General features: G+C 38.6%; 1 protein-coding gene across 2 annotated transcripts in view; it reads right to left on the bottom strand.

Annotated features, from left to right (window-relative positions):
• Nucleotides 1–26,132, bottom strand: part of LOC109970000 (kazrin) — a 151,692-nt gene that overhangs the window by 19,606 nt on the left and 105,954 nt on the right. For both annotated transcript variants that reach the window (XM_020617283.1, XM_020617292.1), the window contains exon 4: nucleotides 25,146–25,253. In XM_020617283.1, the coding sequence (XP_020472939.1) occupies nucleotides 25,146–25,253 (108 nt within the window). The remainder of the gene's footprint in view (nucleotides 1–25,145; nucleotides 25,254–26,132) is intronic.

Here is a 26,132-nt window from a genome sequence, read left to right as displayed (position 1 = left end):
CAAGCCACAACAGCCCAAATGCCACACTTCAATTTCTCATATCAAACCTAACAAAGTAAATACTGGGTTTAAAACAATGTCTTTTTTGCACAATGAATGGGGCTGTCTACGCTGAGCATATGGACAGTAATTTATATAAAGAATGAGCAGATTCATTCTACTCAATTTCATGCATCCTGAGGGGGAGCCGAGGAAAACTGCTCAGCCCCATCTTGCGTGGCTCCACTATCAAGTGCCTTGCATAAATCACACTTCATACTCACATATTCCAGCACCAATATTGCTGTCTAAAAAACTAGAATCAATCAGACATGAATGGGAGAACAAAGAACAAAATACTGTGAGAGGAACAAACAAACTAAAAACAGAATAGAGACTACTTTTTAATAAGGCACAGGATGGTTATTTTGATTTAAAAAAAAACTTGTGGAAATGACCTTTTAACGCCGCATGATTCCCTTCAGTTCTCGCTTTTCCTCCACTGAAAGAGAGATGTACCTTTAAGACCAGTACAAGGTGTACCTGTTTCCCAGGGCTTTTGAGTCCTTTAATTTGTGTTCACTGACTAAACGTAAGTGGCTGAGTATAAGGGCTGTCCGCTAAATAATGAAAATGAAATGTAAAAGAGGTTATTAGGAGAAGGGTCGAGAGGAAAACGTCAGCGAGTGGAGTGTCATTACACAGAAGTATACTTAATGGACCCGATAATAGAACCACATTTTACGGAGCAACTCAAGCAGCAACAGCCTTATTGGCAAACCAAGGAGCTGGCCTGAAAACACAAGACCACAGTGGTGTTTAAAAACCCGATAACAGTCACAGACTCGATTCGATTACTTATTTATAAAGGGTGCATGTATTGATTGTGCAAAGCAACAATACAGGGAGTCAAAAATAAGGAACAAGGGCAATGTGAGTTTTGTCTATTATAGCAATTCATAAATACTGGTTAACATTTACGGTTGATAGGAACCTCACTCTCTTCTGATATCTGAAGACTCATATCTTCAAAAAAAAAAAATGTTTGAATGCAAAGTACTGTACAGAGACAATAATGTACATACTGCACTTCAGCGTATAGTTTTTAATTTTGATGTAATCTTATCGACATAATGCATCATTATTATCCACATAACTACTGTTTCATCATAAAAACAGTTTAACCCATGGTAAGACTGTCCAAATGATACATAACAATTATTATGCAACAGAGAGGTTACACAGATATCCAGATGATATAAGACCCACACCAAGTTGGACCTTTCAGTTCAGGTTAAAGATTGGTGAGCATTGCCTCTGACTAAAAGTTAAGTATTCCCTATGATGCACCTTGAACTTACATCATGAAGCAGTGTCAGCACATTTAATCTTTTTAATTTCTTTTGACATTATGTTTATCCTTTTTAATTTGTGTTTTAATGCACTTGGTTTACTTTTGTGTATGGAGCATTTCATATTAATGAACTTGCCATGACGGTAGAAGACAAAAGATTTGTGCATTAGCGCGGTATAAGTGCATCCTTCATAAACAGACAGCTAAAAGCATACTCAGTCCTACAGTCAGAGTTTTTGAGATGTTAACACTAAACTACTGAACTGTATATAAAGTGGTAAAAATTGGCTCTGCCTCAATCAGCTACAAAAATAAAATGCTGCATAACAACCTAATAATCTGGTATATAATAATAATGATGTCATATAAGGACCAGCCATCTACATATTGTATTTTAATTTGTGTTACTTTATGTACAGTTTACTGACAACACTAAGTTTGAATCCAAGACTTTTAATAGAAATTGTTGTTGCTGCTGTTGTTGTATTTGTACTTTTACTTATGTTACTTATTACTACATCTCCTTATGTAAAGGATCTGAATACTTCTCCTACAACTGCATACATACAACTTAAACTATAAAGTGTAGCACCTCCAAACACTGTCATGAAACATAGAATATCATTTATTTCTGAACATGTTAGAATGGCTGTGTCAAATTGAACCAACTGTGCTACAATTCAACAACTTTACAAAGAAAGGAAAATACCTGTTCTCATTCAAATCCCTGCCTTCAGGCTGCACATTCTGTTTGTGTGATGTGGAAAACATGCTGCAGACAAATATACCAATTCTCATCTGCTCTCAGAGATTTATGAGAACACAGGTGCTTCATGATGAAAATAAGCCTAGGCAAAAAAGTGGAAGAGATTTTGATTTTCTATCTTGAAAGAATGAAACACTTGGTGATTCATTTATGTGTCATAACACAAAATTAGACAACCCACTGGTCTACATTCAAACCTGTTTTCAGCAGAATTCCTGTACTTTAGCAGTAAGAATACTCTTAGCGTCTTTGATTTGGAAATGCTACAGCAGACAGACTGTCTAAATGTGCCATAGTGGTTATTATGAAAGTGTGAGAGGTGGAAACATATATATTATTGTCTTCTCCAGCTTCTCTGCAGACAAGCACTGTGCTGGAACACTCTAGATAAGACAGTCAGAGGTTGAGGGAAGGAGTGGGGTGGAGGGGCATGAAGATAACTACCTATTTTTCAATGTCCGCATAGCCTCTGGGTTGGCAAAAAGCACAGACTGTAGCTCTGCATTACAAACGATAGTCAGAGTGGGAGCTTCCTGATAAGAGCTACCCCCCTCCCCTCCAGGACTCCATACAACTTATTCCCATGGAGGGTTCCTTTCTGCACTGGCTGTCTTTTGTGTGAGATTTGCAACTTAACATGTTTATATATACAGTATATATGCAAATCAAGATAATTATCCCATTACTTGTTCAAGTATTATTAAGTGTTGCCTTACAATTTTTTACTTTTTATTTAGATTTTTTATGCTCTTCTGTATTCTTGTATGATACTTTGCACTTTTGCAAAGAGCGTCTAGCAAGTGTTCCTGATTTTCTGTGCAACTGTAGCATAACTTGTGTAACATATGATGGAGAAAAGCCACTGAAATAATTCACATTTTTATTGATGGAGATGTCTGGGTGAATAAAGAGACATAACCAGCAACACTTACACTGTGACAGCTATGCATTAACAAATATATAATAACTATGAAAATGGCTGATATTCAAATTAAACATGGACCCTGGGTAATTTTTTTACACAAAGGTTTAAGTGAAACATAAAAAATTTCTTGAACAGGTTTCCAGAATGTTCCTGACTGTGTTCATGAAACCCTTCACAGCCACAGTTAAATGTTGTACATCTCAACCAAGGCTGCTGTTTTAGCCGCACTCCTGCTCTGCTGTCAACAAAAACCTTCTAGCCTTAATTACGTTTCTTCTCAAAAAAAAAAAAAGAAAAGAGAGAGATGACAAATATAAAAAATATAAATATATAAAATACAGTTAATTACAACTTGAGTTTTAACTGTCAGGTTTTGGCCATAATTTCTATTGATGGAGTACTGAAGCAACTGCTGAGATCTGGCGGGTAGGTAGGCTATGCTGCTAAAACAAACTTATTCAGGGAAGGAAACACAAGCAGTCAGATCAGACAGGTTGTAAACAAGCCAACCATTTAATCAGATTATCTAAACCATTTTATGTGGAGGCAAAATCAACACTGACCACACCCAATATGTCTGTAAAATTCACTTACTGCACAGGGAACCCTCACTCAATGCCCACTTTATTATGTACAATTTTATGTAGTATGTCTGTCTTAACATCTATATTTATGACGCTTAGAATGTTTCAGTGTTGTTGAAATTGTCAAAAATATTTAAATTCAATTGTATGTTGATTACTGAGGTCATAGTTAGAGGTGGTGTACTGGACTACATTATATTCAGAGGTGTTCCTAATATTCTGACCCTCTCATGTACAATATGTAGCTGGGGAGGACAAAAATATAGAGATGCCTCTAAATATAAAGTAGCATTAGTGAGTCATTATTTCTCAGTTTTGTTCTATTTGCTCTGTAGCCTACTGTGGCTGCAGTTTGTTCTCCGAACTTTACATAATTTCATTCCGTTACTGAAGTGACAAAAGAAGCTTTGAGCCAACTTCTTTGCTGTCAGTGTTAAGTAGTGTCTGTAGGAAAGCCAGCTAACTTGATTGCTAAACAAAACAATGAGTTCACTGATTGTATAAAAAAAAACAACGTTATTTGTGCCATCAACTCCTGTCTTATAACACTTTAATGGTCAACAAGCCACTCCTCTTTTGAGGAAATGGTCTTCTACTTTCAGCCTTTACAAAAACATAAACAAACAAACATAGGCTATAGAATCAGGTTTTAAGACAGTGTAAACCCCCTAATGACTAAAGTATGGCAGGTTTGCATGTAAACATGTTAGCTTAGTGTTTGCATTTTCTGTTTCTAATGCCCAGAAATACACAAAATTGTGGACAGGGAGTTTCTTTAAATAGCATGGGCAAAATGAGCTTTTGTGACTTTAGTCTTATGCAACTGTGAAATGGCACAGGAGTAAAACTGAGGCTAATGACAGCTAATCTTTGTCTTTGACTCATTCAGCAAAAAAATAATGTGCATTCATTGACCCCCTCTTCAGCTCTGCCTCCATTCTATTCTAATTCCCTAAACATGTCATGAATCATTGAAACAGTAAATAAAATCTCCATCCTTGGCCACTGATGTAAATGAATGTTTAAATGTGTGTATTTGCATAATATTGGCTGTGGATCAGCTGGCAGGTACCAGTGAAAAACTGATAAGTGCTATTTCCTATTTGTATTATTGAAGCAAATCGACTGAGACTGTCTTTCTAAATAATCCCACAACCTTTGTGTGACAGCATTGGTATGGTCAAAACCAGTTGTACAACTGTTACAAAATATCAACTGCTTCTCTGGGGATGAAATATCTGTAATTCTTTCCTGACACAGTCGATTTAATGGTGTAAAAAGACATTTAACCTTTAAGAAGAAAATAGAAATGCAGCTTTTTAAAAGAAATTAAAAAGGCAACTTACTCTGTGTGTGTATACATTTAAGAGTCAAGATTTTAACATTTATTTTTCGCTCAATCAACTATTCAAACCATTGTAATCAGTACATCTCCTATTACTGGAGCAAATAATGTCTCTGGTGCATCCATCTGATGATTAGACTGTAAGCCAAAATGACTGTCCCCTGTCTATCACAGTCAGTGTTTCCCATAACCTCTGTTCTTCCATTTTCCAGTGCCTCATTTCCCACTTCTACAAAATGGCAGAATTCAGAAACCAAAGTTGCAAAAGGTCCAGCAATCCGTCAGAGAGTTCAGTGGCCATGAGGCAGCTGAAAATGAACTTGGCTGGAACAGGATTGGAGGTTGAAAATTGATAGGGAATGACACAAAGTGTCTAGAGGGGAGAAATTTTTAGATTGGTTCTCAGTCTTCAGAATGAGTGGGAGAGAAAGATGGGGTGGGGTTCAATTTTTGTCTGTTACTGGAGACAAAATCAATTAACAGGCCTGTTGTTCCCACTGTCTCATGAATGAGACAGACCGGCAGTGTAGGACAAATAATAGTGTAGCTCAACTCCACTATATAAAGTATAGTATATAATGGGAGTTCGGGCCCCACCTGGGACCTTTCTGTGTGGAGTTTGCATGTTCTCCCTGTGGTTGCGTGGGTTCTCTCCGGGTACTCCGGCTTCCTCCCACAGTCCAAAGACATGCAGCTTAGGTTGATTGGTGTCTCTAAATTGCCCATAGGAGTGTGTGTGTGTGCGTGTGTGTGGTTGTTCGTCTATGTGTTAGCCCTGCGATGGATTGGCGACCTGTCCAGGGTGTACCCCGCCTTCGCCCGATTGCCGGCCGGGATTGGCTCCGGCCCCCCCCGTGACCCCGCTCAGGGAACAAACGGTAGAAAATGAATGAATGAATGGTAGAGCTACGATGCTACACAACTGATCCCATCCAAACCTGCATGCTCATAAAGAAAGTGATATTTAATTGGCAGGGAAATACTGTAAAGAAGTGCAGCACTAGCAAGGCTCATACATCAATTCTCTTTTAAAGATGAACGAGTCTATGTACAGTTAAACCTGATCTGCAGGCTGAGTTCACAGTATACTGCACCACAGCTGTGCAGGACAAAGGAACAACCCAATCAGGAATGTGTTAAATATAAAAGGGAATGAAAGAGCAGCCACGGTCAAGAATGTGAGTAGCGAGTGCTTTCATGATGGGAGGCACCAGCCCACATCCTCCTATTTGTTTTGGACTTGGCAACTCAGCCAAGGCCCTGCTTGAATAACTACATTCAAAGAGATTATTTCTGAAACCATTCAGAGAAAAGCTGAACCCTTAATAGGACTCCCTTCACTATATCTAAAAATTAATACATTCTTGATGTTAAAGTACACATGCTACTGTGATTAAGAATTTTCAGCAGGGCTTTTAATTGTTCTTTTGTAACCAAATGACAAGGACAAAAATGTCCTTGCAAACTCCAATGATGAGCCAAAGTGCACACAGGGCAGCAGTCGGCCTTTTGACTCCATGCTTCATGTTGCCTCAGCAGTCTGAGCTAGCACTTTACCAGCTAGACTCCTATAAAATGCATGATAATCAGCAGTGTTATTCCACAGAAAACTACATACAACACAGCCTTCAATCTGTTTATGTTCATAATTCAAATGCAGAAATAATAATATTGGGAAGAAACTTTTATTCATTTTAAATCATTCTTCTTTATGCACAAACTCAAATCTCAGGTATGTGCACACCCCCACATAGCACTGAATGCACAATGAGATAGTGATTAGAAATTTGATTGTATGTGTTTACTGTTCCCTTGATTTCCACTTATTACCTCCTAGAGGGGCGGGGGTTATGTTTTTGCTGGTGTTGGTTGGTTTGTTTGCGTGTTTGATTGTTAACAACATAACTCAGAGTAATGAACGTATTTAGATGAACTTTTTTGGCGAGGTAGGCCATGGTCCATGGAACAATTGATTAGATTTTGGTCCTGATCCATGTCATAATTTGGATACAGAAATATTTTTTTAAAATTATTGAGTACTGGAAAAGCCAGCAGGGCTTGGGTACTGCTTGACTTTATGTGAGCCCCCTTGTGGCCAAAGTGCACAGCTGTGCTGCTGAGCACATACTGAGACAAAGCCCTGGGTTAAAGATAGCTGTCCATTCATTGTCAATGGAAACTGAATGCTATGCATCAACAGCTGGGTGAGAGCTTGATGGCAGAGATTTGGAGCCAGGCTCAAAGCTGCTACCATTTTCATATGTAGGATCGGAATTATGCCATTTTATTGTGTTTTGACATATTTTCAGGTGACAAAAAGTAACCACTTAGATTGACAATATGTCAGTTTATCCAGGTAATGCCAATTTAGAATTTGTTCCCACATTGTCAGAGATGTCTGCTCATTATCTGACCAAACTAGCTCTATTAGCAGGCAGCTATATCTCATTTAGACCACAGTAGTCTGCGACGAGGACGCCCAATGTTCCAGCTGCGTATTATAGCTGTGTTTCCACTGTTGGAACCTAATGAGCAGTACACCCTGTGCTTCCATTAACCAAAACAAAGTATTTGATTTTTACTAGAAAACACTGTTAAATTGATAATTCACACCTAAATATAGCTACACTTAATGGTGCTGTCATTGGCAAAGTTCCTGCATATAAATATCTTGGCTTTTGGTTAGATGGCAAGCTGAGGTTTAAAATGCATATTGTGAAATTAACAGCTTTGCTTAAGCCTAGACTTTCATTTCTGTGTAAAAACAGATTTAGGCTTAATGAGTGTCATAAGAGGCAACTGTTACAAGCAGCAATTTTATTTGTACTAGACTATGGTGATAAAATGTTTATGCATGCCTCCGCCAAACCCCTGAAACCACTTGATTCAGTGTATCATGCTGCTATTAGATTTGTTACTGGAGATCCCTTAAGGACTCACCATTGTGAACTATATCAGAAAGTAGGTTGCCCATCTTTAACACAGAGAAGAGAGCACCATTGTATGTTATTCATCTATAAAGCCCTGCTTAATAAATTGCCCGACTATATTACATGCCTCCTGAGTTATAAATCATCAACATACCAGACCCGTTTGCAGGATTATCTTGTTCTGCAAGCCATTTTTTGCCAATACAGAAGTCACTATGCCCCAAAAAAGACGAAGCTGGCTAGTCTCATCCCATTATCCAAATGTAAACTGTTTTTATATAGTAGTTTGCAGTTTAAATGTGTGTGTACCTGAAGATTTTTGATGCTGTGTTTTTAATATGATTTTATTTATGTGGATTTGTGTGTATATGTGTATATTTTATTGTTTTTAATGTATGATTGTGATATTGTATTTATTTTAATACTGATTTTATTTTTTTATATTATTGTTTTTATGGTTTTATTGTTGATGTGCTGTCAGGGCACCAATCGGAATGAGAACTTGCTCTCAATTGGTTTTATTCCCTGAATAAATAAAGGCTGATGATGATGATGATGATGATGATGATGATCCAACACCCGGCGTAACCTCTTGGGTTGACATGTACAGACCTATTTGCTTTTCTGTATTTTTCTCTGGGCCAGTCTCGAGGGGCTGTTCTCCTCCAGTAATGGAGACTGTATGAGCAGTTTATCAAACAGCTGTTGAACAAGCTGAACACAAACTTGCAGAAATGTGACATCTTCAAGGCTTTACCGGCAGTTCACTCACTGCAGTTCCTGTTTTAACCCTAAGCCAATGAGCGAATGCCTGTCATTTTTCTTGAGTGCTTGCTAAAGGGGTATTTGTTAGGTTTTAATACTGTAAAGTCTAGACCTTACTATGCCCATGTTGTTGTGAATTGGTACTACAGCCTACAGATAAAATTGAATTGAATTGGATAACTTTCAAACTAATAAATACATCAGCATTGTTCCAAATGCCAACAGTAGGTTTTCATGGTCAAGCAATCATATACTGTAAGAGGGTCAAACTATCATGGGAATATTGCTTTTAGGCTATTATGAGGAATGTGAGTAACCCTAGGTCAAGGCTGCACTTTCTGAGTGCTGTCGAGTTTCTGTATGGTATGAAAGCCTAGTAATCACACTAAACATTAAAAACAACTGTAACACTGGCAAAAAAAAATTAATGCAAACTTGTGGTGCAATGTGAATAACCAACAATCAAGTTTCAGAGTTTAGCATAATATGAAGTTTAAACTTCATATTATACAGAAATGAATGATAATCAAGAATTACCTGTACAATAGAATATAATTTACAGTTTTTTTGGAAATGGTCAGCATAAGTTGTATAAATACAGTACATCAGTTGTAGATAAGAAACGTTATCCTGCATAAACACCTGTCATTATGTGTCAGTGGTTGCAACTGGCTGCCTGTGATTTGAATTCAGCTGTTTAATATTTTTCTAGTGTTAAACACAGGGTGGATGCCTATCACGGGTACAAATGAGGTGCTAAAAATGTGACAGAGCCCAGCGAAGGCAAAATGTGTCACTTTCACATGCAAGTGAAAGCACATGAGCACTTTTAGATCCGATCCTGCACACATCATTCAAAATGGACTGCCAAAACATATTTCATAAAGCTTTTAATCTCGCACAACATGCTGGAGCCATTAATAAAAGTCAGAGCGTGTATCTGTCTTGCACACACACACACACACACACACACACACAAACTCATCTTTATGGACCATCGATAGCAAATTCATCAGTGGCTGATGATGGTAACGCCTGAGCTCTGACTGATGAAGGCAGCCTACAGTGTCTGCTCTGCTCTGTCTGGAAGTACTTTGCTCTGGATTAGCTAGTCAATTCTCATGAGCAGAACAATCTCCCTGCATTGCCTGAGGAGATGACAGGGTCACGCTTGATCAAACATGAAAAGAAGAAGAAGAAGAAGAAGAAGAAGAAGAAGAAGAAAACCACACACCTTGCCTTTGGGCACTTCATCACAGAAATCACACTCTAATATTCTGTATTAATGGAGACAATGATGAAGAGAAATTGACATTCAGGATAGCACAGTCAGGGACAGATTGCAGTTTATTGATGAGCACCACCAGTTTGGTTGGGCCCTAAGGCTCCATGGACTTTTTCTGACATAAACTTTCAATTGCTCTGAAGTTGGAGGATTATAAAGAGGTGAACATGAAGATGTCACTGATAACATATGGCATCATTCAGCCTGTAAAATGTTAGAAAATAGCCTTCACAATTTCCATGATAACAAGGTGCTATCTTCAAATTGCCTTTTTGTCTGATATAGTTCAAAACCCCCAAATATTCACTTGATAATGATTTAAAAAGAAAAAAAAATCTGCAACCAGAGCCTGAATTCAGCAGAACCCGAGGCTGTCCCCATTCATTCACATCAAAAGCGTTTAAATGACAGTGATCCCTCACTTCCTTCTAGCCAGTCAGTGTTGATCAAGTAGTTTCTGCCTTAAAATCACAGTATCTGACATCCCCATGCTGGCATGCCTATTTCATACCTCAGGTCCTTGGAGTAATGGGGGCTGAACTTGTGTGAGAGTGGGGTTAGAACAGTGAGCAAAACTCTGACCAGAGAGAAAGATAGGCAGTAAAGCCATACGCATTCCGCCACGATTTAGCTTAAAACCTTCTTGTATCTGTGGATAGTAACCGCCATACTGGCCAGAACTTGTCCTGCTCATTATATGCAATTATTATAATAACAACAACAACAAAACCTAACATACTGTATGTGAGTTTTTTTTTACATTTAGGAAGCCTAATTATTTTTGGTGGATTTCACGAGAGATTTGCAACAATGTATATTTTTGGTGCCCTTTAACAAGCCCTCTCTCTCATTTTTGTAGACTGTTGTTTTGCATAAATCCATCAAAACACTCTATGATGTGAAAACCACAAACAGCGAGATTATGCCATTCTGTGGCTGCAGATGGACAGATACCCTGGAGAGCGTTTTCAGTTCCTTCGTCATGGAGATTAGCAGTGGAGTTTCTGTGAAAATGGAAGAGGTGCTACTGAGGTCATGAGAAATGGATGATTGACTATAGCTGGAAGATACAAGGATGGAAGGATGGATGGAGCCATTAAAAGACTTCTAGAGGAGCCAGAGCCTGCAAATAAGACAATCCCTTTCACAGAAGTGGCTGTGAAGGTGCAGGTTGGCAACTACCCTCCTCAATGAGATCCTTATTAGCGCCATGCTATTTACCATTCATGCTTTTTTGTTAGGAGGCATTCAGGTGGCAAATAAACTGAGCTCACTCTAGGATATTATAATGTGCTTATTTTGGAGCATAACTACATTGTATGTGTATGTTGCTGTCTGAGCTGGTATGCTAATGAATTGGTGCTGCTCTAAGATGGTTCCTCCAGCTGCTTTTGGTTTTCATCTGGACAGCTCATACCAAACCTGATGAGAATGTTAACTGGCTGCAGCAGGTTGTGCAATAATTGCAACCATGGGTTTTGCTTAAAGCATTGTACTGGCATTATAATGTGAATATAAATGTGTAATTTATTCAGTAATAGTATCTATATGTAAATATACAAGCTTGCAATGTAGCTTGTTTTGTTAACATCTATTCACACTGGCTTTTGCTTTTGCTTTCATTTTATTGTTACACATTTTTAAAACTGTGCCAATCACTGGACGTAAAATGTATTCAGCTTCAACTGATTACTCATAAGGTGGGTGACCTGAAACAGCTAGCTAAGAGTCTTGAATGTGTATCTATGCAAAGGTGGAAAGTAACTAAGTACATTTACTCAATTACTGTACTTAAGTATAATTATGAGGTATATGTACTTGAGTATTTTCATTTTCTTCTACTTCATACCTCGGCCGCTATATTTAAGAAAAATATTGTACTTTGTACTCCATTTGATAACTTTACTTTACTTTTCAGAATGAGATTAGTAAAACTAAATACAGTATAATCATAAGACTTTATTAATCCCCAGTGGGAAATTCACAAGCTACCCAGCAGTATGTAAAATACTTCAAATTATAAGCATGTACTTAACATTAGCTCCACCTTTTAGTAGCTGCAACATTAAATGTGACATTCAAAATAATGCATCAGAAATTATAATGCAATTATATGATCTACATTAATGTGAACTGTGCCATTCTGCATAATGAGTACTTTTACTTTTGGTACTTTAAGTATGTTTTGATGCTAATGCTTTTATACTTTTACTTAAGTAAATAATCTGAGTATTATATTATGTGACAGAGCAGATGTGAAGAGTATGTACAGTATGTGCATTTGTGTATTCATGTGCATATACTGTAATCAGACATGACCTTTGATGCCAAAAGCTAACCACGCTGTTATTTATAGCCTGGACCAACTGAGAGGGCAGACATTGTGTCACCATGGATATTTCACCAAACCATGAGTCCACAGCGTCAGCATACCTGCATGATTTTTTTTTTTCTCTTTTGCCAAAAATAAATACTTTTGTTGTCGACATTCCAGTCTTATTTAGCCATCAAAAGATTAGCTGACAGACATGTTGTGAACATTTTAGACTAGCTTTAGTCAAGGCCAACAAATTTATTTAAACAGTGGTGTACATCAAGCTCTGGTGTTGCACTCTTTTCTTGTCACCACATGTTGTCCGGGCTCATACCATTAGCGTTAAAGCGTGTACAGCAGTGAGGTCCAGCCTGGCACTGTTGTGACAGTGACAAAGAGAGCTGCCAAATATCTGAGCTTTGCTTTTGAACACATGCTTAAACTGAGAAATAGAAGATAAGAACATAATGAAGGCTCTGATCTGTCCACCCTCACTGAAATGCTAATTTATTTCATGCTCTCGCAAATCTGACGTAGCATGTCTCATGATTATATAGTTGCTTTACCATTATCTTTGACTTGACTGTGACAGGCAGGTGATTATTTTTGACTTGTTCCATAGTGTCCTCTGTGTCTGGCACAATGGAAAGAAACTAGCTAGCACCCAAGGAAGTCATTTGCTGCATTCCCCTGCAGCACAGTGAAAGAAGGGCAATTACACAGCTAGGACCAAACTCAGCTGCTCTCGCAATTACGCTGTCAAACTGAGCCTGCTGGAAGTTGCTGCACACACATGTATCCAGGCTCTGGTTGCACAGAAAGATGATATATGTATGCATTTAGATGCATATAAATGCAGGTAGATACTCACGACCTGACTTGACGTTCACTGAGGGTCAGACAATAACGGGCTGTCCAGTGGAAACCAACAGCAGTTTTTGTTTTACAGCCTGGCTCATAGAAGGGGTTAATCCATGGGGTTAAACTCACTCTGACATAATATCACATATGTGAAAACATTGCTTTCTCTCTGTGAGACAGTAAGTAATGTAATCTGAAATGAAATGAGGTGTCAATTATTGACATGTTGGCCTTACAGAACTGAGGTTTGATGTGGATTTCACTGTAACAGAGAAGATCATAACTAGAAGATTTCTCCATTATTCTGCTTGGAAATTATCAATAACAGTTATGATTACTCATAATCTGCTGCTATGGTTACACACAGGTTTTTCAATTCCAATTTGCAAAGACAGACCTCAAATGACCTAAGGGGTAAAACAGAGGCTGATACAGTGTGAGGCAGAAAGGTGAGTAACTAAGCACAATTTCAAATACACACCCACACCTGGGATAGTAAGGATTAGGAAAAATAGCCATTCATAGCCTCCAGGAGTTTGTTTTGCTTTGAAAGCACTAATTGTGCCACTGCCACACCTCAAGATTAAGATGAAAAGATTCCCAAGATGTGCTTCAAAAACATATAACACAGTTATACACCACATTTCTGAGTTGCTAGCACATGCCTTTTAATGTTTACCTCTGTGTTCAGGCTGTTTTTAGTCCAAAGCTGAAGGACAAATGAGCTACCACTATACAAACAAAACAGAAACCTTTTTTACATGACCATAAAGGCTGTTAAGACTGTGGTCTGCTCATAGACAGGAAGCAAAACTCCCTCATAACCCATTAGAACTGTGACAGCTCTGTCCTGAAACAGCTCAGAAAGAAACGTTACAAAGTTTTGATGTTAAAGTTCAAAGGTCGGATCCTCAGATTAGCAACCATATGTCTACAGATACTTTAAAACACACATCTCTACAACCTCATTCCTTGCAAGGCAGCTGGGAAAAGTCTCAGCTCCACCTAACAAAGTCAACTGACTGTAGAATAATCAGTTAAAAGTGGAATCTCTAGCCCCATGTTCAAACAACAGCAACGTATATCTAGGGTCAGTGCGGGTTAAAGTCCCCCAACAGCTCAGCAGAGGAACAGGTGACTGACTATCAGACATGACACCTGCCTAAAGTTAAAATGCAGACACATCTTCTCTGCTGGAATATTCAGTCCAGAAAGACCTTCACCTTTTCACTGTAAAACCTCACTTCATACTCCAGTCTAACAGAACTGAAACCTGCTTGTGGTTTCCACTCACCAGACTTTCCCTGCTCCCTGTATGACTTCATCCCCTCCGCCGAGGGGAGTTTTCCAGGGGATTCCAGGACTTGTCAGGTGTGTGCTGGAGGCTTGGACAGACACAAAGACAAAATCCAAAAATCCTTGTTGTTCAAGGGGGTCCTCATTCAAACTACAGCCATTTCTACTTTTTCCCCACTAAAAGCAGCTCAGTTGACACCAGGAAATACACTGAGGAGCTCCCGCTGTCTTTCCCTCTCCCAGTGTACCTGTTCAAGGCAACTCCCATGGGTTCAATAATACAGTACACTCAGCCCCTCCCCCTCACTTCAAATGGCTTATTAGGTAGGAAGGAGGAGGAGCTCAGCAGGCCTGTCACCAATTTTTCCACATTACTCAAACATACAAATAGACATTCACATACACACATACTGTGTGTACCGATTAGGGGAGGGGCCAAGCTTGCAGGCAGGTGGGTGTCAGTGTGTGTAGAGTTTAACACTGACAAACTGCTGCACAGAAACAGGTCTGCCATCTGCTGAGTGGCCTGTGAGGACTAGTAACCTAACACCTTTAAGAAAACACTCCTGCATTATCGTTAAAACCTTAAACACCATTAAAATGACCACTGCAGCGAGAAACACTATGGGGTGATTTTGTCTTGTGTTTCACAGCATATGCTTTTTTTACTGTCAGTAAAAAAGAAATATTATTTTTTCAGGGTTTTCAGTCCATATCTCTGAGTAACAACCTAGGGTAGATGTACAAGGTAAAGTAATTGCCTTAAAGTAATAATGTGTGGATTTATAGCTACAGTACTGGATACACAGTGCATTAAAACAGCTCGTCTTTATGGTTCATTGCAAAAGCTATCTTTTACGTTGTTATAATTTCTCCAGTTGGCGTGAAGACGAAACAAACAAACTCTCAGTCATTACTTTTTACTATTAGCGCAGACACAGGTGCAGGGTGTTTGTTCATGCTTTTTTGTTCTACTACCCTTGCAGGGACATGCTGCTTTAGGTAGGCAGGTGTGGGAAGAACTGATGGGTGTGCGAGTGATTTGCCTGTGAGAAAAAAAGGGAAAAACCTTGTTATATGCATAAAATGATGAGTCAGACCATAAATGTCATTCCTAAGATTAAAGTGCATATAAAGAATTAACAACAGTAGTATCAAAGACTTATCAAAAATGGATCAGATTGTATGTTTAAGCTATTTCACTTCCTTGTAAAAGCAGCACTCACCTTCTGCATGCCAAGTAAAATATTATCAGTGATTATTATTATAAATAAAAAAAGATCAGGGGATTAAGTCATATTCAAATTGAGCAACTCATTATTTAAAAAACGTTCCCCCTCTCACAACTTCCACATTACATTGCATTTACATTCAGTATTTAGGCCACAGAGTTGGTGTGCTGCTGCAAAAATACAGACAATCCCTTCCCTCGCCCAGACTGTAATGCAGCAACAAGAGCCTTCACCAGCTGACCCCAGATTCTCTCAAGCTCTTTTAATCAGCAAAGCCACTCTACACTCTATACCTTCTACAAGAACCTTCTCAGTGTGAAAATGACAATGCAAGCTGTGGGAATTAAATGTATTTAAACCGTAAAATTAGTTTCAATGTAAAAATAATGAATTAAGAGTAATAACTGCAAATTTATGCTTAATTACACAGCTCACTGGAGCTTCCATGACCCTGACTGATCTGAAAGGCATATTCTAGGCTCAGCAACTGGCAAATCTCAAAACTGTGTACATAAATGTCACCATTACATGTCACTAACTGTGTGTCCTCTCTCTCCTGTACTGTGTCCTCTCTCTCTCTCCCTGTACCTTTCTGCAGGTAGACTTGGTTCTGGAGCTGTATGTTTCTGATGAGCAGGCTACATCATTCTGCCCAGTGTTTGATTGTTTGTAGCTGTGTTTTGTTACTTTTCTTTTCTCTCTCCACTCACCCCAACCGGTCGCGGCAGAAGGCCCCCCACCATGAGCCGGGGGGTCTGTCGGAGGTTTCTTCTGTTAAAGGGAGTTTTTCCTGTCCTGTTGTCAAGTGCTTGCTTGATGGGGATTTGTTGAGTTTTTCCTCTGCTGTATATTATTATTAATAACAGTAAGGTCTAGACCTTATTTTGTAAAGTGTCCTGAGATGACTTTTGTTGTGATTAGGTGCTATTCAAATAACATTGAAAATTAAAGATTTGCTGTTTAATATCTAGCTAATGTTGGTGTCAAAAGGCAATGTGTACATTTCAGCACAATGAGCCAGCATCTCATAAGTGAGTAATTTCTTTGTAAAAACACACAGAAGTGTCTTTAATGTATAATGCACTTCAACATCGATCAAACCTCAACTAACTCCTTTGCTAAAATGGTAAATGGACTGCACTTATATAGCAATTTTCTACCTTACCTGAACAAAGAGCTTTACAGATTGACCCACTCACCCATTCTCACACACGCACACACACACCGATAGCGGTGGAGTTGCCATGCAAGGCCCTGGCCTGGCTACTAAGAGCAACTTGGGGTTCAGTGTCTTGCCCAAGGACACTTCATCATGTAGAATAGAGAGACTGGGAACCGAACCTCTAACACTGTGATCAGAGGTCGACCCGCTCTACCCCTAAAGAAAGAGATCTGTTGTTGCCTACTGTGTCCATGCATAATGAACAATGTGGAGAAATTAAATGTCTCTATGCTCCAATGATATGCATAATTTCAAAGCTGAAGGCACAGGCACAATCTACTACTAGCTACAGTACGTTTTGAACATGTAAGTGTATGATGATTCATCTTAACACCCACAAACTACTCAGCAGATAGCGGCGAGAGAGAGGTGCTGAGCTATGTTGTACTGCACAACTGGAATTCAGTCATTGATTTTTGTTGGACCTTATTTTCCTCTTACAGTGACAAGGCCATTTCATGAAATGGTAACATATTCCTTTTAATAGCAGTGAAGAGGAAGGCTTCAGTAGTTACAGAAGCTATAAAGAACATCATGAGCCTCTGCCTAGTACCCAGTAACTTAAGATTACACATCCGACCATGAGGGATGACTCCACAATTTCCCCATTCTGGAGAGAAGAAACTTGGAAAGTGAATGTGAGAAAACATATAATAGTGTCATTTGTTATGTGAAGCAGTGGGTTGTAAAGTTATTTAAAGGATTGTGCTGGAAAAAAAGCTGCCCGATGGAGTTCCTGACAAATGATTGCAGAGCAGCTCCTTAAATGCAGGATGACTGGAAGAAGGCAAGTCTATGACAAAGAGGTTGTACCATCTAAAACAAGGTCAAGCTAGCAGGACAAATTTTTTTTTTCTGAGCTACCAAGCTCCCAAGTGTGCAAGAGCGAAAAACTTTAAACAAATACAATGGCTTAGAAGTGGAGTGTGTGGACCACATTAACAAAACAATTTTTGCTTACTCAGTAGATGACAGCCTGTAACATATTAATTACACTATTACTGATCCAGACCTGTTGGGACATGATAGGGTAACTAGGAAGTGGTCCAGCTGCAGCTCAGGCCCAGACACTTATGAAGATAAAGTGCTAATCATCAGGTCTGTTGGGTTTTCTAATTAAAAGAATGTACTTGGCACTCGCTGACTATTTACACTACATTAAGACAGCATCAAATCGCACTGCAGGGACTGGAGACCAACAGGAAATTGGCTTCCTGTGACAGTCACAGCTTGGAATATGTGATGGTACTGTGGAAAACAATATTTACTTAAGCGGTTTACGTGAAAATACCAGTGCTAGTCTTGCTTTTTGGTGTGGTGCAGCATCACACTCAAACATTCGCATGTTTCTATGCTGTGGGATGCCTGAAGGTGATGAGCAGAGAGCACCATCCCTTAAATGAAAATCAATGAAAGCAGCCAATCTGTCTTTGCAGTCAATTCATACAATACCTAAAAAGACAGCACCTCCACCTAACACTGCCAAGAATGTGCCAGCCTCTTATTGTTCAACTGAGAAAGAGATGCGAGTAAAACTGAGATAATGAGAGGAAGATTAGAAATTAATTTAACTTGTGTGTGCATGTGTGTGTTGCCTTTGTGGCTTAAGTTAGAACAGCTGAAAAAGATACAACTCTGTTTATTGCTGTTTTTTTAAAGTGATGACAGTACATACCTCACCTAGATGGGTTACTTGCAGATAACTGCAGGGGTCTGACAATATCATGAGGTGCCAGATTTGTTATGACCTTCAAGAGGCTGTCATTTCTTTTCCCATCACCCTTTACTCTTTTACCTTGGCATATAAATGGGTGGGTTAAGGTTAACTTGAAGTTTGTTGTTTGAAATGAAACCCTATATTATTGCACCCTATACCTACTGCATATATATACTTCCCTTCTACTCAACCAGGCCAGTTCCTTCAGTCGTCTCTTCTTCCTCAGTTATGTTATTTGCCTCTCCACTCCCCCTCCTTTCTCAGTCTGTGCTGAGTAATCAGTGAAACTGCCACTCAGCTCTTTTTCAGACCTGCCAGCTCTGAGAGCAACTGTCCCTCTCTACCATCACTTCCGCTGCCAGTTCACTAGAAAATCCACCTCTTGTAGCACCTTGCCGCAGTGCTGCACTTAGCGGTAAATCCAAAACCTAATAAGTGTTAAGTGAAGATTTTGGATTGGTTTTTAGGACTGCAAAACAAACACACACACACACACACATACACACAATGGAGCTAAGATCTAAAATACAAAGTGAAAGAGAAGTATTTTCCATGTTCAGTGTGCTATATATAAGTACATACCAAGAATACGTGTATTAGTTCTTTAGTGCAGTAATTAAAACAAACAGCAGGTGCTTCACTTCCACAGGGTGCACACACACACACACACACACACACACTGCAAAGCAAGTTTATTTGAAGGCTCAGCTCCCTCTACAGCAGTCCTGTACCAAACCCACCAAAGCCTGCTGATCTCATGCTCCACCTTTGTGCCACGGTCTTAGATTTGAAGGTGTTGATTTCCATCCAGGTTGCTCAGCAGCAAACAGTAACCACTAGGGGGCCTATTCTGAGGAAGCCAACACAGCTATTTCAAAAATGAGCAGTACAGCAAAGCCCAGCACCCAGAGACAGAGCTCTTACTCAGGGTATACAAAGGCAGGATGTGTTACATCAGTAATCTGGGGGCAACTGCAAACTTGCAGTGGACATACTTCATAAACCTCAAAGTCTTGGAAACACATGTTGAACGAGCAAACTTCCCACATTACCCCTGAAAAGCTGGTCCACATGTTATAATCAGGATGGAACTGGCATGTAACCAAGCCCTGAAAGGCCTCACACATCATAAGAGCTTCCTAGAGTTGGGTTGAATTTCACAAATCACTAGGAGTGAGTTTAATTTTCTGGACTTTGATTGGGAAATATTTACATAGATACACAAAAAAATTGTAACTCAAACTGATGTGCATGAGATTTCAAACTAAATCAAATGCATTTCCAAGCACATTTAAAACAACAGGAGTTGACCAAAGTGTTGTGCCTTAGTCCATAAAATGACAAATATAAACACAATGTTAAATGGTAAGGAGTTCCACAGCTTGGGACTCGTAACAGTAAAGACATGGTCTCCTCTGAGTTTCAGTGTGGACCTCGGAATAACCAGGATCATCTGATCAGAAGACCTAAGAGACCTGCAGGGAGTGTAAAAACACAGGAGCTCAGAGAGGTACGATAGGGCTAACCCATGGAATGACTTAAAAACAAATAATAGAAGTTTAAAATCTATTCTGAACTGAACTGGAAGCCAGTGTAGTGATTTGAGCATGGGAGAGACAAGATGATATTTACATACTCCTATTCGGAGCCTAGCAGCAACATTTTGGACAAGCTGCAGACAAGAGAGTAAAGACTGACTAATTCCTGAATACAACGATTTACAGTAATCGAGCCATGAGGAAATAAATCCATCAATTACTTATTTGAGATCAGAAAAGGGGAGAAAAGGTTTAACTTTGGCTAGTGCTCTGAGTTGAAAAAAGCTAGACTTAACTGAATTAATTTGTCTATCAAACCTAAAATCACTGTCAAAATAAACTCCCATATTCCTAACACAAGGTTTATAATAAGAAGCAAGAGAAGAAAGGCAGGTGTAACTACTGTAACAGTCTAAGAGCAGTGTAATCTATGCACAGTCACTGTATGTGGTCCACTTACTAAAGAATAAGTTGTAAACCAACAAAAAATGTCAGACAGTCTGAGATCTGGTCATTTTGGATACACATCACACACATTCTGTCAGTCTACTGACACACTGCTAAGTAACTGTCACTGTCATTAAATGAGTACAAACCTAATCCGTGATGGACTAACGTGAGCTCAGACATTATTGTCAAACTGAAAGGTTGAAGAGGAAATGAAAAAACCTTGATTGTTTAACTGAACAACTGCATTTGGTCAAAACATATACAGTTTAGAGGGCTAATTCATTTAATTATAATGTGCACCCTGCCTCTGAAGACAAGCAGAAAATAGAAAGAGTATTTGGAAAAGGCTCAGTGCAGGAAGAGAGGATAATAGAAATTTGTGCTTCTAGAAATCTAGTCTAGTCTGGGCTAGTGTTACACACACATTTGTACTTCCATCTTTGTGAGGACACTCATTGACAATATGCATTTCTTAGCTCCTTACCATAACACTTAACTATCAGAACTAAATGCATAATCACAACCCTTGTGTTAACATTAGCCTAAACATAATTCTAACCTGAACCCTAAGCCGAGTCTTTACCCTCATAAGACTGCTTCAGAAAGTGAGGACTGGCCAAAATGTCCTCACTTTCCACAATACTTTTTTGGTCCTCACTACATAGCAAGTATAAGAACACACACTAACAAAGACATGCATCAACCTATGCATTTGGGGTGTGTGGCTACTAAATTTTCTTTGACTACTGCTCAAGCAAAGTCCCTTAATCTACCACAGACTTCTTTTCTTTTCATGACCTTTGGCGTCTACAGTACTTGTCAGCGCCTCCCTTTAATGAAGCAGTTAGAAAGAGGCAAAGACTGCAGCCTTTGTCAGTTTTATCCTCTGAGAAACCTTTAATGAAAAGGTCAGATGATGGAGGCACACACAGAAAACCCCTTTGTCTATGAATGTTGCAACAAAATGTTTGGGATTTCATTAAACTACATAGCATGAAACTCCCACTCTATATCTGCACTAGCAGACCGTTCTCTTCTGTCTTTGGATATATGAGCAGTCTGACTGGATTGCATCAATACTCTGCAGGATTTTCCTCAGCAAGTGACCATGACCACTTCTGAATCTGACTTCAAAGATGAAAATACAAGCAATTCTACTGTAGATACTCTGGCCACTTGTTTCGTTCTGGCATATTTAAATGATATTGGCCACATTAAAAATAGCCAAGTGTAACCACTGAGGCTGAGAATTTCTGAGTATCAATTTTTGATGTGTGCAAATTACAGTGGAGAGGCCTGCAAGCCATCCAGAATATAAGTGCCACTCTCCCAGGGGCTGTAAGAGGGGGAAGGTGCATTGGAAAGCATCAGCGCATGAGAAAAATGGAAGTGCTCAGCAGAGCCCACTCCACTCATGCACCCACACCCACACATACACCTTGATAATCTTTATTATTCTTTTGTTCTGTCTCACCACTTGCCCTTTCTCTGTATGATTTTCTGTCATTAATCAGAATACCTACGCATGCAGCAAAGTGTCCTTATGCAATCTTTCACCCTGTCCTCCTCCTCAGGGTGCACGTCATCCCTTTTCCTGATCTCTCCCTCCTATTTTCTATGTGTCCTTCCCTCCTAAGCCTATTTTCTCTGGACACCCTGTTTGACTTCTTTGCACTGACCATGCTACTTAAACTAGTGCACATGCCAGGCTTCACCCAGCGACATCATTGCCAGTTAATGTGCAGAAGCAGCACCTGTCTCCCTAATGATACAGTGCTCCCTGCTTATGCTCTCCTTCTCTGTCCCTCTGTCTTTTTCTTACTGCAGACCTAAGATGAATTTGCTGATAACACAACCCCTCAGTTCCCTGTTCTCATTCTGGTGAAACTTGTGGCGATACACATGCCCTTGACCATTGCAGAGGCTGTTAGTGTGTGCGCACGTGTTTTTCCTGAGTCTGCACATTTATAGCACCCAGGAAACAACTATAGGCTAAAGGCACCAGTTGGTTCAGGCTGAAGCAGAGTGTGTCCATGTGCACAATCAAATGTGTTAATTTAAAAAATGTACATAAATCTGTACTATAAAACCAACCTCATCAAGTACAGTGTCTGTTCTCTTGTCTTTGTTCCAGTTCACTCCCAAATGTGCAAAAGTGTAATAAAATTTTCTAGCATATTCTGTGCTTTTAACATTTTGATGTGCAAACCCCATTTTGAGGTATCTGTACTTAAGTATTTAGATTTTGTGCTACCTCATAATTTGACTTCACCAAATTTTAGAGACAAATATTGTACTGTTTAATCCACTACATTTATTTTATAACTTTAGCTACTAGTTGCTTTTATAGAACTAGATTAACACAAAAAGTATACAGTATAATCGTAAGACTTTATTGATCTCTGGTGGAAAATTCACAAGCTACCCATCAGTCATTCAAATTATAAGCATACATGCTAGTAAAAACTAGCTCTGCCTTTACCAGCTCCAACATTAAATGTAATGAACACAATAATGCATCAGTAATTCTAATCATATGGTATACATTAATTTTAAATGTGCCATTCTGTATAATGAGTACTTTTACTTTTAGTACTTTAAGTATGTTCAGATGCTAATACTTTTGTACTTTTACTTAAGAAGTAAAGAAGTAAAGTCACTTGTGCAGGATGGCTCCTTATAGAATGTTGTGTTTTTCATACAGACAGGTGACTGGAACATTAGTGATTCACTGACATAATTTTAACTAATTTAGCTCACATTCAGTAGTTTAATTCTCAAGAGTGAAAGAGTTATATGCTAAACGTGGTAAACAAAATCCTGAACTGAAAAGTAACTAGCAACTAAAAGGTAACATATTACACTTTGAATTGTAAAGGAGTAGCAGTAGAAATTACTGTACAGTAAATACTTAAGTACAAAAAAAAAGCCGCAGTATTCTGCAGATTTCTATACTGAAAAGCTGCAGAAAACTGTAAAAAAACAAACAAAAAAAAAAACAACTGCAAATTCCATTTGGGCCTGCTAATCAGGACACTCTGATGAGGACAGAGTCTATGGGGGCCACCTGGGTGACACTAGAGATCTGCACCGGAGCTGGTAGCCTTAAACAATCTCTATTTCAATGAATGCTTCTGTACTGGTGACATCTCATTAGCTACTTTCATTCTTTCTACAAGACCAAGTCCTTCAAATATGTTTTTGCCATAAAGGAGCTGGAGCATGGAACCAGACCACAGTTAAACTAATACGGCCATGTTTGTCTGGAGAGCTGATGACGCTAATGTGAGACTCATCTGACCCTCCAGTCAGATTAGTGTCTGGAAATAAATACTGACTTTAGTGTTTAAAAGCTGCTCCCGGGGATGGTTCATGGTAACTGAACACTCACAGCAGAATAATAAATATAGGTGACTATGGAGAACGATAGCATTTGCTGCTGATGGAGTCTTATTGTATCATCATTTTACAGTAGGACTGGGAGGTATTAAATTTAAAACCAATAACAATTAAGACTGCTGTCACAGGAACCATACGGATGTTCATCTAGCAATAGGTACGCTGCAGGTAACTACTGACTATGAATTTTACACACTTTCCTGATTTATTTTCATGTAGTGTATTTATTATTCACAAAGCATAAACAGCTGGTGCAGGAGGTTTAAAGGTACATTATGTAAGATTAGTGTATATGTAGTACAACCAGCAACCACAATACAATTACATAAAATTTGGATGTAAATTTATAGATAGAATACTTTATGTTAGAAATTATGGAATTGGCATTCTACTTTAATTTACCCTTATGTTTATCACCATGTTGTCTTGTTAATAATAATTGTTTTAAGAATCGAATAAAATGTAAATACATCTTAGTAAATGTAAATAAAACATGTTTCATTTGTGTTCAACAAGTTCTATAAAATATATTTACTATACTGAGCTGCTACCTTGTTTTTATGAATACAATTAATTTGACTGATTATTTTAGTGACAGTCATTTCTGTCCCACTGCTCAGGCATGCAACAAGAAATCACAAGACTACAAATGGATAAAACAACACTGTGTCCAATTACTGTTGTGTTCATGGCTCAAAACTATCATATGCTTTGGCTGAATTTAAAAAACAGCTTTTGTTATAGTCTGATTAGTTCAAAATCTGTCTGTGATGCTTTTCAAACACAGAACCAACTGTGTTCATTAGCAACCAGGGGCAACCTGGACCGGTAGCTTCGGTCCTCGTTAACTAGAATGACGTATAATGGATGCTCATTGCTTTTCGACGACAGATGCAAGCAGCAAATGCTGAGATGCAAGAGGAACTGATGACTGTTGCTGTTGTATTAGCAACTATTGCTCTCACCCCATAATGAAATCCTGGTGTAACACTGGCAGAGGTGCTTTATCTCAAACTCCAGCTGCTGTGGATTTACTCATTTGCAGACACAAATATGTTTATGTGTAATAACATTCTTGGATACTTGTGCATCAACCCTATTTTACCAATGTCATTGTGGCACTGCTGCAGAAAATCTCATTTTAATTCAGCCAGCTGGTTCAACAGACCTGTTTAGATCTTACCTTTGTCCAGGGAGGCGTCTGGAGAGCTGAAGTCCATGAGACGACTGATTTCAGTCTTGCAGCATAAGTCAGTGGCTGGCGGCTTCTGTCTTGAGTGGGGAGACGGATCTGGAACAAATAACAAACTGATGTTACTTAACAGCTGAAACATGAAGAGATTTATAAGTATAACAAAAAAAATGGAGGAATTCAGTGTTCTAGCTAATTAGATTTGAACTGAAGTGTGTGTAGTAAAATCATATAAATCTTTTGCCAAAGAATACCAAAAAAGAGTTTATATTTGACATTTTTAAATATCTGTACTTGTATTTCTGTGTGGGTTATGTTTGCTGAAGTATGCAGAATAAGACTTAGAAGTGCAGTTGATGCTGTAAAATCTATTTTTAACAACTATTAAAAACTAAACAGCAATAGCGGAATGGCAGAGGAAGAGAAAACCTGCGCATACCCGAATTGCACAAATGCCTGATATATTTTTTAATTTGATTTGATTTATTTATTCTTTCAAGCATGTAAAGACAGTTGATATATCAACACACATCATTTTACACATATCCAACAAATGCTAATTAAATATCAATTTGCTTATACCTAGTACATGCTTGAATGGAGTAGGAAGAATTCAGACTTATCCAGTCCTACCCCATGACACCATCTTACCATCATTGGTTTGCAAGCAGTATCTCTACATAAATAATTATCTTCTACACCACACAAGTAATATACTAAAGAATTATAACAGAGTGTTAACATTCGTACATAATTACATTCTTAAATACTTATCTTCTACACCACACAAGTAATATATTAAAGAATTATTACAGAGTATTAACATTCATACACCACACCCACAATGTTCCATCTAATTAATCATTAAGCCTGTTCTTACATATATCTTGATTGACACATACCTTTATATTTATGCTTAAACTCGTCAATTCTATTACTATTTTTTATGTCCACATTTAAATTATTCCATAGTTTTAC

This window comes from Monopterus albus, unplaced genomic scaffold (assembly GCF_001952655.1).
Source record: "Monopterus albus unplaced genomic scaffold, M_albus_1.0 scaffold6.1, whole genome shotgun sequence".
NCBI lineage: Eukaryota > Metazoa > Chordata > Actinopteri > Synbranchiformes > Synbranchidae > Monopterus > Monopterus albus.
Note: the sequence above shows the minus strand (reverse complement) of the source record. Positions and strands in the feature narration are given on the sequence as shown.